Source organism: Fulmarus glacialis, unplaced genomic scaffold (genome assembly GCF_000690835.1).
Source record: "Fulmarus glacialis isolate BGI_N327 unplaced genomic scaffold, ASM69083v1 scaffold25328, whole genome shotgun sequence".
NCBI lineage: Eukaryota > Metazoa > Chordata > Aves > Procellariiformes > Procellariidae > Fulmarus > Fulmarus glacialis.
This window is the reverse complement of record NW_009226700.1, coordinates 1-12760: the sequence shown is the minus strand read 5'-3', so window position 1 is coordinate 12760 and position 12760 is coordinate 1. Positions and strand designations below refer to the sequence as shown.

General features: G+C 38.8%; 1 protein-coding gene across 1 annotated transcript; it reads left to right on the top strand.

Annotated features, from left to right (window-relative positions):
• Positions 1–380: 380 nt before the first annotated feature.
• LOC104080495 (neuropilin-1-like) lies at positions 381–11864 on the top strand (the record flags this gene model as incomplete). The annotated part of the gene is made up of 4 exons (XM_009582902.1): positions 381–525; positions 1583–1810; positions 9001–9156; positions 11698–11864. Coding segments are annotated over exons 1-4 (696 nt in total), but the record flags the coding sequence as incomplete, so codon positions are not given.
• Positions 11865–12760: the final 896 nt, after the last annotated feature.

Here is a 12760-nt window from a genome sequence, read left to right as displayed (position 1 = left end):
CGATTTAATTACAGGCAAAATGTAATTTCCCAAATTGGAATGGGTCAGCTTACGTGAGCATTAATATCTACATCTTCCAAAATATGCCATGAAGTGCTCTGAATATTGATGTGATAGCTCAAGCATTTCCTATCAGTGTCTGTTGAAGGACAAAAATACCTGAACCGATTAAATTCATTCAGACCTGTCTCCTGCATGCTGAATTTAGCTGGGAGGTGGCCAAATCTGTGGGGGGCAATATGTTTGGCACATTCACAAGGAAAACATTTTCTATGGTGAAATAAGAGTATTCATATATGCAACAAGCCAGACTGTTTTCCTTTAATGATCTGTGATAAGCATTGGAAATCCTCTAAGGCTCCTGACTACAGTCTCTAAGGATGCTGGGCATCCTCATCCAAATCAAAACCTCGCACACACTCATCCTCCAGCACAACCTGTTGCAACCAAACTCTGTCGCCTGTGTCCTGCCTATACTCCACGTCCGAAGACCTTCATCTGAGTCATCCTACCCAAACTCCGCAGGTCAGCTGCTATCCACCGGTGCACCAAATCCTGTAAATCACTTTCCATTAAATTGGGAGTGTCAAAAGTCAGAAAGAGAGGGGTACCGATGCTGACCCTGTGGGAGGATGTGTGGGCAGTGCCTGCGGCTGGCTCTGAGCACACCTGCAGATTTGGGATCCACGGAGAGGATTCCTGAGGGACCTACATAAAAGAGAAATGCGATCTGTCAACAAGAGAGGGACTCCAGTTTTAGCCCCCTGAATTCACAAAGACAGATCCAGTGATCTGGCCTTTTGTACCCTTGCATCTTTACTGCCGCTTTCCTGCTCCACCAAGAGCAGTGTTTGGAGCATCCCATTATGCCATGGTGGGGACATCGGGGAAAGCTGGTGTGTCAACATTGACATTAGGTGACTTCTAGCAACACTGCCTGTAATCACACAGTTTATCATGCCTGCACTAACAGCAACATTTTACTGGTGCACCTGTGTCAACACCACTCAGAATGAGTCACTCACCCTTGGTACATGTACGAATTACCTTTCACATTTAGTTTGTCAAGGAGGCATAGGTCACATCTGGCAGAGTTACTGAGTCAGTGCTCCAGGAATCTGAAACCACTACTCCCTCTGCTGAATTCACTCACCCGCTTTCGTAAAAAATTGTATTTCACCAATAAAAGCCTGTCAGCCGTAAGATTTAAAGATTTGAGCTTGAAGGGGCTGTAATTATTTCTCTAGGGCTCTGTCGAGATTTCTGCAGCTTACACTTTCATTGTTCCCACATGACTTTGTATTTGTCATAATTTTTTCTAGAGCTGGTACAAGTTTTCATATTGTTCCATATAAATTGAAAATTGGAGATCAGACAGTATATGCGAATTGCGCTTTAAAACCTGACTATCAATAATAGAAACAAGCTGGCTGAATGATTAATACAGTGATTAAAATGAGGTGTTTCATTGAAAAGCCACCTTTGCTGCTGGAGAGACAATACGACCTAATTTGTTTTCCAGCTAACTACTTTGCTTAGTAGCATAGTGTTAACCCAGGTGATTTTTCTCTTTCTCTTACAGGACCTGAATGTTCCAGAAACTTTACTTCATCAAGTGGAGTGATAAAGTCCCCTGGATTCCCTGAAAAATATCCCAATAGCCTTGAATGCACTTATATTATCTTTGCACCAAAGATGTCAGAGATTATACTGGAATTTGAAAGCTTTGAGCTAGAACCTGATTCAAACACTCCAGGGGGAGCCTTCTGTCGTTATGACCGATTGGAAATCTGGGATGGATTCCCTGATGGTAAGAGAAAAATGGACTGTGATATGCATAACCATTACTCCGAAGTGGGCTGCAGAAGGCATATTCTCATTTTTTTAAATGTCATAGTAGAGACGTCCTTGCTTGATTTATGTAAAACGAGTTGAATTAAAGAGAAATGGGGAAAATGCTCTGTAAATTTATTCAGTAAAGCACATCACAGTGTGAATGATTTTTTTAATGAAATATGTTTAATTTTGAACTGTTGGCTTGGGGGAAACCTCTGTTTTTAGAGGAAATATGTGATGGACCTCCTATGTTAAAAATAAATTAAATATGAAGCCTTATAATGGGTCCCCAAACTTTCACAGCTAACACATGAATATTGTCCAGAAATTTCGAACAACTTGCACAAACTGGACTTCAGGTACTAACCCTCCGGCTTGAGGAGGAACCGCGTTACAGACCAGCTGTCAAAGCAGAGAATTTCTTTGCCAGAGAAAACGTGGTATCCATACAATTGAAATCATAGTGACTAAATGATTACCCAGGTCAGTAAACAGTCCTTGAGTTACTCATTCAGGTGGCTTCGGTGATCGGGCACTGCAGGGTTCCTCGCTTATAGTTCTCTCTCTTCCAGTAGTATAAGTAAATCCAAAGGTTTTATCTTAATTTGTTAATTTATAATCTCTGATTAGCTGGGCACATGTGTGAGGGTGGGTCTGTTGGGTACCCTTCTGGAACTTACTTCTCTGCCATCTCAGTAATTTTCCACTTAGTTGTTGACCACACTTGACCTTCTGCAAATTCACTAAGTGCATAGCTAGATATTAGCTAAGCCTACAGAGCCAGTGAGCCCCCATTTCACCCTCCACCCAGTCTCATATCCCTGTTTTACACTGAGACTGACGAACAAAATAGCTGCATGATTTCTCTATTTTTTTCATATACGGCAATAGGTCCGCAAGATCCAAGTCCCCTCTAGGTAGGGCAGCTATGTACCAGTTCTCCAAGCACCCCAGCTTGATAGGCTGCAGCTCCAGCCTAAAAGGGACTGTTAAAGCTGAACGCCTAACCTTTAGGGTGCCCAAATGCCTATATGAATTGTGCAAACAGATATGTAAAACTGATTGTGATGCCCTTTTCACTGTTTCTATGTATGGCATAAGCTGATAAAGAGAAGCATCTTGAAGCTGTCCTTTTTCTTCTTAATTTTGTAACTTGTAGCAAAATTCAACAACTGAGGATTTATGTTGTTTGTGTTGGGCACTAATTACAGCTATTTCAGTTTTCCACTGGTGTGATAACCCATATTAATAGATATTTTCTTTGCTTTTATGAACAGCAGTGGCAGTTTCTACAAACTGCTAATCCTACATTAATATTTCATTTAAATGAAAACATATAACTTAAGGAACATATTTTAATAAGACATTTAAACTTGCCTGTTTTCCTAGATAAATCCCCAATATAATTTTAATTAAAGCTTTTATTGATGCTGCAGTAAATAGGTATGTGCTTTTTAACATATATTTGTTTTTCCTTTTTGTTTTATGCTTAATGGGTTTATCATGGCTCTTTTCAATCCACTCCAATAAATAGTGAAGAAAGAGCCATAACAGTAGCTGAAAGACTATTTAGTATTTAATGCCTCAGTTAGGAAAACAGTATTCTAACACTACAATAATGATGTCTGGAACATTTAATAATAGGTTTATTTGTATATAGGCCAAATCTTTCAAATCTGAACTCCTGTAGAACTTGCATTTAAACTGACATGTGAAAAGATGATCCAATCAATCAACTTATGTGTAATATCACCAAAAAGAAATGCATTATTGTTAGTGTCAGAGGGCTTCAAAGTGGTAATTTCCTGGTTCAAGAAAGTCACTGAGCCATACGGAAGAGCAATTAACAATAGGCATTATCAGTCTTCCAATTCCCTCACAAACTGTCTAAACCCAAAATGATCCTGACATCCAATAAGGGTGTTTACATGTTTGTAAATATTCAACTGAATTTGTAAACTAGAAAGAAATGTTTCCGTAGATACAAACTATTGGAGGTTGCGGCAGTTGTAGAGAAATGTTTGCTGCATCATTTCACTTTTGGATGATCTTTAGCCAGCAGTCAATCTCTCTTAATTTAACACAACAAAGGCAGAGAGGATATGATTGCTTCTCTATAAATGCATCACAGGATGAATCCCTGAGAGCGGGAAGAACTATTTCAACTGAAGAGCAGGAAGCTACTGGTATGACCTGGCCATAAACTGAGGATAGAAATTAAAAGTTTCCAGATATCAAAAAGATAATCTTGGAATCTATTTCCAGATAATCGTGGAAAAAAAAAGGAGAAAGGAAGGCAAAATAAATCTAATTTGCATCCACATAGATGTAGTAAATTTCCGAAAAATATTAGATAGTATGGTTGCCTTTGATGAAGGGAGGCTCACCCAGGGTGAGTCTTTCAGCCATTTGTCCATTTCCCTTTAGTCCGTGAAAAAACATTCTGAAGCTGTATCTACACTATTAACTAAAACGGGACCAAGGCATGGTTGTGTGTACTTCTTAATTGCTGGCATATTCCCTTGCACAATTTTAGCCCATGTCGGTTTGCACTTTTCCAAGCGATTCCTGAGCACGGTTTGGAGGACAGCGAAAGCCAGGGTCATTCCCAACAGGACACAGCCATCCTGCTTCAGAGGGAAGAGCCCTATGGGACCGAGCTGTGTCACACTGTTAGTCTGGTCCCAGGAACAGTCCCTGGCCACTGGCTGCAGGTCCGGCGGGTAGTCCCTAGCCTGCTTTTATTTAGTGATATAGACATAGCCATAAAAAAGGAAGCTGTTTTGCTTTGTTGTACTGCATTGCTGCTCACATGCCCAGTTGTGTTAGAGGTTAAAGCCCCCATTGCACTACACTGATATAAACATGAAGTAGAAGGATTTTTTAAATGTTTGGAAAAAATTATGTTGTTCAGTTCAAACCCCCTGCTCCACAGCAACGCAGCTGTTGCTGCAGTTGTGACTTTTTTCCTTCCTCCCCAAAAAAACAAAAAAAAAGATAAATGTTCTCTTAAACAAATTTTCACAATGATGTTTAAAAGGATATGTCAAAATCAGTATGCTTCCATTTACATTTTGCTTCTACGTAATTGCCATTTTTCTCATGGAAAACAATTTTCTGTTAGACAATTTGCCAGCAACTGTAACAGTCATTCACAAAGACGTTAATCTTGAAATGCTCTGTCACAATCATGGAGTCCTCAGCCTACCCGGTTGTCCTTTTAGTGGATTGAATCTGGCAAGTGCTGAGTACTTGCGTCTTGATTCTGCAAAACATGTGCTTATCTTTGAAGCATGTGAACAGTTAGATTGAATTCAAAAGGTATTCACCAAGGACACTTACGGGTTTGAAGTTAAACAATGGTGTAAGTGTTTTGCTAGTAGGAATGCCTCAAACCTGGCATTTTGTTTCTGCATAACTGCATGCCAAGGGCACCCTTTGGTCTCGTCTTTAAAACAAAGCAATGAGTGAAACAAACTCTGTTGGAGAATGTTTGATAACTACAGGTGCATGTTGCAAATATTGTGCAGAAAAGGGACCATGATTTGAAGGAGATAACAGGTGGAGTTGGAGCAGGAGAGTCAGTAGATCACAGAATAGAAGTATGTGATTTTGAATGAATAAACTAGATAGCAAAAATGTCTTTGCCTAAGGCACAAGTATACCTCAGCCAGCCTCAACTGAGAACAGTCCATTGATGACTTTGAAGAAAAATAGCCCACTCAAAACCAGGACTAGCTTAAGTGATGAATTGCACATATTCATCATGCAGCTCTCTTTGAAGCTCTATAGACTGTCTACTAGGGGCTCAAAAGTAATTTAAAGAAGTTTACATATGGTTTGAGAACCACAGGCTAAGCATTGCTGCTTCAGTCAATACCACAAGAGCTTCCACTGAATTACAGAGCAAAACAGAATGCTTTACGTCAGTCATTAACATCAGTGCAAATGAAGGTTGCTATTAATCTAGGTGTGTTTCTCCTCTGTTGCAGTTGCTTACTACACTCTTGTGAGAAGCTGTTGAGATATAAGCATATACACAAGCTCAGTGTAGGTGACTACTGGACTGTGAAGATGGGATTCATTTTTCAGTTATTTTCTTTTTAGCATCCTAAATTGTGTGCAAATGTTTTGTCAATAACAACCATACTACTGTGAAAATACTGTCCACAGCACACTAGCATACTTTTAAAGACCAGCTTTAAAATTCAGTAAAATGGCTAGTTAACATAACATTTCTTTTAATATTTTAGAAGTCTGATATACCATTTTTCCTTGCTTGTGTTTTGTTGGGGTTTTTTTAACTGATTTCGAAAAGCTAAGATTTCAACTGGATGGGCAAATGTGTATTTCAATAAGTCTCAAAATTTCGAGATACTGATACTCTGTCCAGAAGGGCAAACAGTAGAAAAGAAAAGAAGAATTAGTAAGGATAAGGCTTCTGTTTAGTCTTAAACCACCATATTCTATACATTCCACACTCAGATCCTGTAAACCTTCAAACATACTTGTTAAGAATAATCAAGGATTTATTCAAGTTCTAGAATTAGACCCTGCATGTTGGGAAAAGCTTGCAAAACAGGTTTCTTAGTTGCCCTTCCATCTTTTAACCTGCAAGTTACTCAGTTTTCCACTGTATCATACAATGCTGGTGGAAAGAGGAGCCAAGGTCCCAGAAATAGCTACAGCATGGGCAGTCAGATGAAATAGTTGGCTCACCGAAATGCCTCTGTTCTGCGGGTAATGTAGAAGTGTCCTTGAGTGAGGACATTTCCAAGTGACTCATATTTGGAGTAGGGGATGCTGACAAAGTGACATGATGGTCTACAAGTAGAGGTTGCAAAGAGCTTTCTGGGCCTAAAGACTTTTCAACACCTGCCACCCTAAAATTCCCATTTGGAACTGTATATGGTCTATTATGAAAGCCCATCTCGGTTCATAAGGAAGGGTCAGGAAGATGGTTAAAAAAAAGCAGTGTCATAGTCTACCTAAGCAGACAGCAATATCATCCCCTGAATGATTGCTCAGACAGTGTTCCCCAAACAGCATTTATTTGATGTGGTGACACCTGAAACATTTGATAATTTATTGTCATTTAAAATTTTTTTTAGACTTGAAAGGAAAAAAGAACTTTGTGTTAGCTATTTATGTGAGAAGAATAAGAATCTCTATTTCATCCAGTTGTGCTCAGATCAATACCGTATTAGCTCAGTAGGCTATGGTTTACATGTTGTGCAAAAAAATTCAATATGTCTTTGTGTCATATTCCACAAGTTTTTACTCTTACATTTACACAGCTAGCAAAGGAAATAGTACTGTGATAGCAAGGCCAATCTGTAGAAAACTGAAATGCAGAATCACTAAATATGTCTTAAAAATTATAAACCAGTGAGTCATGGGGAATCTTAAAGCCTGTCTGCTTTAAACAAAGTTCTCTTCTGTTTGTCATTTCAAAGATGCTTCCCTACAGGAAATGGGAGGAGGGAGGCTCAGAGTGCCATAACATGGTGGCCTTATCCTCCTTATTTTCTTGCAGTTCAGAGCAACATCAGCAGCTATAATGTTGAAAGGCCATCACGGGAGAGAGCAGGATCAGAGCTGTTTGCACATAGAAAATGCAAAGGAAAAAAAAAAACCGCAGCAATTGGAGTGGGGGAATTATTTTGTGTTTTTAAAAAGCCACTAATGGTAACAGTCTAAAACAACTTGCTCACTCCAAATAATAAAACTGTAAAGCTTTAATGATTTCTAGGATGAGGAAGAATTCAACTCATATCCTCTATAGGGTGTTTCATTCTATCAATACTGCATTGAACAACGCTGGTGGAAAAGGGCTGAACTGGCAGGTATTTTAAATGCCATGGGATTGCCAAGGCAACTGAAGACGAACTATGGCCAGAATATGGATAGAAAAGCACATGCTGGCAGCAAGAGCTGTAACACCTGAGCTCTCTCTTTCTGGCAACTCTAGGGCCTTGCAGAAATGTGTAGCTTACATAATAAAGTTATTCCAAGCTGGAACTGTTTTACTTGTTGGAAAATGCCAGTAAATGACTACAAAATTATGTTAGCTGAGGATTTTCTTCGAACTGTGAATAATTAGGATATGTAAACATTTTCTATTTTAAACTGAAAGTGAAATGGACTTCCTAGAGAAATGACAAGGTGTTAGTTTAAGCCTGGAAAGCCAGTGGTGTAAGCATTAGAATGATGTCTTATGATTATTTTCATGATTGACTCCATGGATGGATTTTAGCATTATCTTTTCTTATTGTTTGTAAGCACAGACGTACCACTATTCAATAGTCTAGGGACCTATCTGTAGGGAATGCTCAAGTGCTAGAAGGCCACATATGTTGGTTGTGAATTGAGTAGCTTAATTAAGGAAAAAGATTATCTCACTGCACAGGAAATCCGAAAAAATATCAGAAATTGGTTTATACATTATTAACACTGAGAGAGATCGTGTAGGTGTGTATGTGTGTGTGTTCTGTGACATAGAGATACACTTAAGAAATCCTTGCTCTTTTGAAAGGATTAAATTTTCCTCTTGAATTCTTTTACAGTATTCTTTAATATTGAGCATATGGGCAAAAGATCCATGAAGGTGTGCTGAAAGCCTAAATAGAAGGGGATAAAGAGTTATTGGTCATAGCCTAAATATGAGTGCAAAAATGTTTTTCTAAGTTCGCTAGAAAATTAACAGATTATCTGCAGTATTGAGCATAAAACCTGGAAGGTGCTGTTTGAATTCTTATTCCCAGAGCATCTTGTAGACTGGGTGGGCAAATCAGGCCATTCAGATGTCCTTGTCATAAATGGGTGCTTCAATCACACTTTGGAAAATACTTTTGGTATTTTGTACATGTAATTTTGTGCATCATTGCCCTCTCTGCACACTTTAAAGGACACTTTCTGAAATGCTGGTTCTTTACATTTTCAGAGGTTTATGAAGTGCTATCTGGAACATTTTAGAAGTAAGATTACTAGGGTAGGGTAAGCAATTTATTGTTCACTGCTAAGTTATTGATGAGAATGTGATTTTGAACTGTTGTAGAGGGTCACTAGTTATCTGCTGAGGGACTCTCTTTAGGAGGCTGTTGTAGTGGCATCTATTATTGTAGTAGAACTGGTAGTTTACTATTATGTCCTATCTCTTTGCAGTTGGCCCGCACATAGGGCGTTATTGTGGGCAGAACAACCCAGGACGTGTCCGGTCTTCAACAGGCATTCTTTCAATGGTATTTTACACCGACAGTGCAATAGCAAAAGAGGGATTCTCAGCAAACTACAGCGTGTCGCAGAGCAGTGTATCAGAAGGTCAGTATTTATCTATCCTGCAGAGCTTCTTGGAAAATATTCTCTGTTATGTCTTCTTGCACACCAGGTGTTGCATGAAACTTTAAAGAAACTTTAAATAAATAGGATGGTGGGGAAGGGTTGGTTTTGTTTTGCTTTTTGCTTTTTTTTTTTTTTTTTAATAACAGCTGCCCTTTGAAAAGCAGTGCAAGAAGCAGAATTCTCCCTACAGTTTTATTCCGCAGTATTGCCAGGAAGTTGGGATAATTATTGTGAAAAACTGTGCTGACCAAGGAAATGCAGGTTTTTTGAGCAATTGAACACTTGTATTAAAACAATGAAACATGAACAATGAATGCACTATCCAAAGTCTTCTTTTATTACATGGAATAAGCTTTGATGATCGATTTCTTGAATAAAAAGAACCCATTTTATATATGTGCTCTTGTTAAACCATTTCATAAGTTATCTAAGCTTTGTTCTCTGTCTTGTATTTTTTTCCCAGTTGCCTCATTTTCCTCCTTACCCTTTGGGCAGAGAATGAAACAAAGTGAGGGAGATGCAGGAGAATAACGGGCTATGTTACACCATGTCCTTGCAGATTTCCTTGCTTTGCTCGATGATAAAACACACACTTTAAATCAAATTCTCTCTCCTTTCTGCGACTTACTGAATTTTGAGCAGATTCACCCAGATTTGATTGTTTAGTCAAAAAAGGAACAAAAGAAAAATGAGTAAACTGAAATTATCCCTGTTACTCCCCACCTCTCCTCTGCCCCTCGCCTCTTTAATAGCTTTCTTGTACGTGCATAGCCAGGAAGAGGGAACGGGCTATACCCCAGCCTCTGTGGATGGGAAGCATCCTCCTCCATCTCTCTCAGACTGTACCTCCAAATAGTTTGGCTTCTCCTTATGTAGGTGCTGCACCTACCCCTTCATTAGCTAGCACAACCAGCTTGGGTCCCCATGTCCACCTCCCCACAGTCATCCTCCTGTTGTCACTACAGAGAGGGTCACCTCCAGAGGACAACTCAGCCTACTTATCTCAGACACATGAGATGTCCCCAGGAGGTACTTGTCCCTCTCAGTAGACTACCGGGAAAGCCCACGTCTAGATCAAACTAGACACCTACCGTTTAGATATTTTAATATGACTCCCACCTACCATTTCTTGAGTTCTTTGTAGTGGCTTATGACTCTCCTTCTGATTCCAAGCAGAAGTTAATTTACTTTGAGTCTTACCCTAAAGTAGTTCAGTTTCAGTACTTCACCCAAGGCCCCTACTACATTGAAGCAGCACAGAAATGGGGGAAAGGGTGGTACATCACGGGAAATGCAGTTTGGCAACAAGCTTGATAATTCAGTTATGGGGCACCCTAACTACAACTCCTATGATGTACCCTGGTAGCATTTCTGAATATAAGTTTTTGGATCCCAGATAAAAGTTTTTAAACATTCCTTTTTTCAGAATATTTTAGTTTTCATTGAAAAATCAGAACTTTGCTTATTAAAAGCTCATTTTTCCAACTCATAGATTTTGAAACCTTCAGCTCATCACCTAACCCTTCATTAGAATTACATCAGCTGCAAAGAAGGTGTGATAAAAAGGACTGTGTACCCAAATGTCAGGGCCTCCTCTTCACACACTGGTATTTTACCCTAAACTGTTAATGACGGAATGAATTATATTAATATACTGTGACATAGGGACATATTATTTTCTCCTGCCCTTACAATGGGGTTGGTAAACCTCTGACAGAGGGGTGCATGAGCAGCTGGGTGTGAGGATCCATCTAAAGCCACCTGCCTCTCTTGCTTCAGTGGAGGTTGGAGCCTTTATTTTTGAAGAGTGAGAGAAGAATTTAGTCTCCATGCCCTATCAGACTTTGAACTCACTATAGTGACTGTGTTGTCAATTGATTCTAAATTATCTTGGTTATTTTTGTGTCAACAAAAAGAGATTGGATGGAGATGATCAACTCATTTAAAATACAGCATGTTATAGAAGAGGTGGTAATTCCTTTAGGTCAATACTCTTCTGGCCCGGATTCAAATTTTGTTGATCTGTTTCTTTTCAGTATCCAGGATCAAGAGAGAATGGCTACAATTTTAATAATATTTTTAAAACATTTTATACTTTTTGTACTGGAGTAAATAGTTTTAACATAAAATCATTTTACACAGTCATCTGGTTTGCCTTTCCTGGCTTTGTGCATAATTATGGGTTGAACGTACGTTGTTTTATATTATGAATCCACAGAAGTGCCTGTGCTACCCTAGAAAAGAGAATTCTATTGTCCTATATTGAAATGGCTACAATGCTGGGCTAAAAATATTTGTATAGCATTATTATTGCAGGAATTGCCATGGCAACTCAAATGACAGTATTAAGAATGACACCATAAGCCCAATACTGCCTCACTTAAAGTTGCTAAAGAATTCAAAGTCACATAAAAATAAATTCTTTAGATATTCATATTCAAAGCAGGAAAACGTTCTCATTATTCAAAATCTAAATCAAAAAACTGACCATAATAATGATGGTAATTTATTTTTCTTCAGATTTCCAATGCATGGAACCACTAGGTATGGAGTCAGGAGAAATTCACTCTGATCAAATCACTGTCTCCTCCCAGTACAGCGCTATCTGGTCTTCAGAAAGGTCCCGGCTAAATTACCCTGAGAATGGATGGACCCCAGGGGAAGATTCTATCAGAGAATGGATACAGGTAAAAAGATAATGTTTTAAAGATATTATTAATAATACTCTGTGGAGTTTATTGAATGTGGAGAATGCAAAAGAAAGAAAAAAAAACCACAGTAAAGTACTTCTACATAATCTAAGAATCATTGCAAGTGAATAGCTCACATTCCCTATTAGATACACAAAAAAAAGACTGACTCCCAAAGGTATAAAAAAAGAAAAGGTCAGGAAGATTAATTCTTCTGCTTCCCACGTCTATTGTTTTTTCAGTCTTCTGGGCACAAATAACAGATTTTGGTTTAGTGGAAAAGTCAATATTAGTTTAACATGCACTTAAAGTGGAATGTCCCAGTAAACTGAGCATGTGCTATGTCTTTAGCTGATTACAGTTAAGCATTAATACAGCATGGTGTTTTCCTGCACTCAGATTTCACCTCGGAAGACCTATGTCCCTTCTAGAATATGTTACATACAAAATGAGTTTAGTGATCTCTGTCTAGTGGCTGTTCTTCCATGTCCTTAAACACAACATTCATTAGCAAGATTGGCCGCCTTGGCTTTGCTCTGTTAATACAGGAGAAATCCTGCAAACATTTGACCCCACAAAGAGACTCCTTGAGTTCAGTTAGTCTACTTAGGCTTGTTGTTTGCTATTTGTCATCAGGTCCATAGCTTAATGGCCCATGATTCCTGAATAGGTTAGAATTATTCATGTGAATTACTGTATACAAATAACATATACTAGCAGGCAAGTATTAATATCATTAGGTGAAGATAATACTGATTTGTCTCAATTGTAGGTTGACTTACACTTCTTAGTTGTGATCTAGATTCTGTTTCTGTTGGCAAAAGCTAAGAGAAAGGCTTGAGCATATTAGATCACGCCATATTTCCGCCATCACGGAAACATGGTGGGATGAG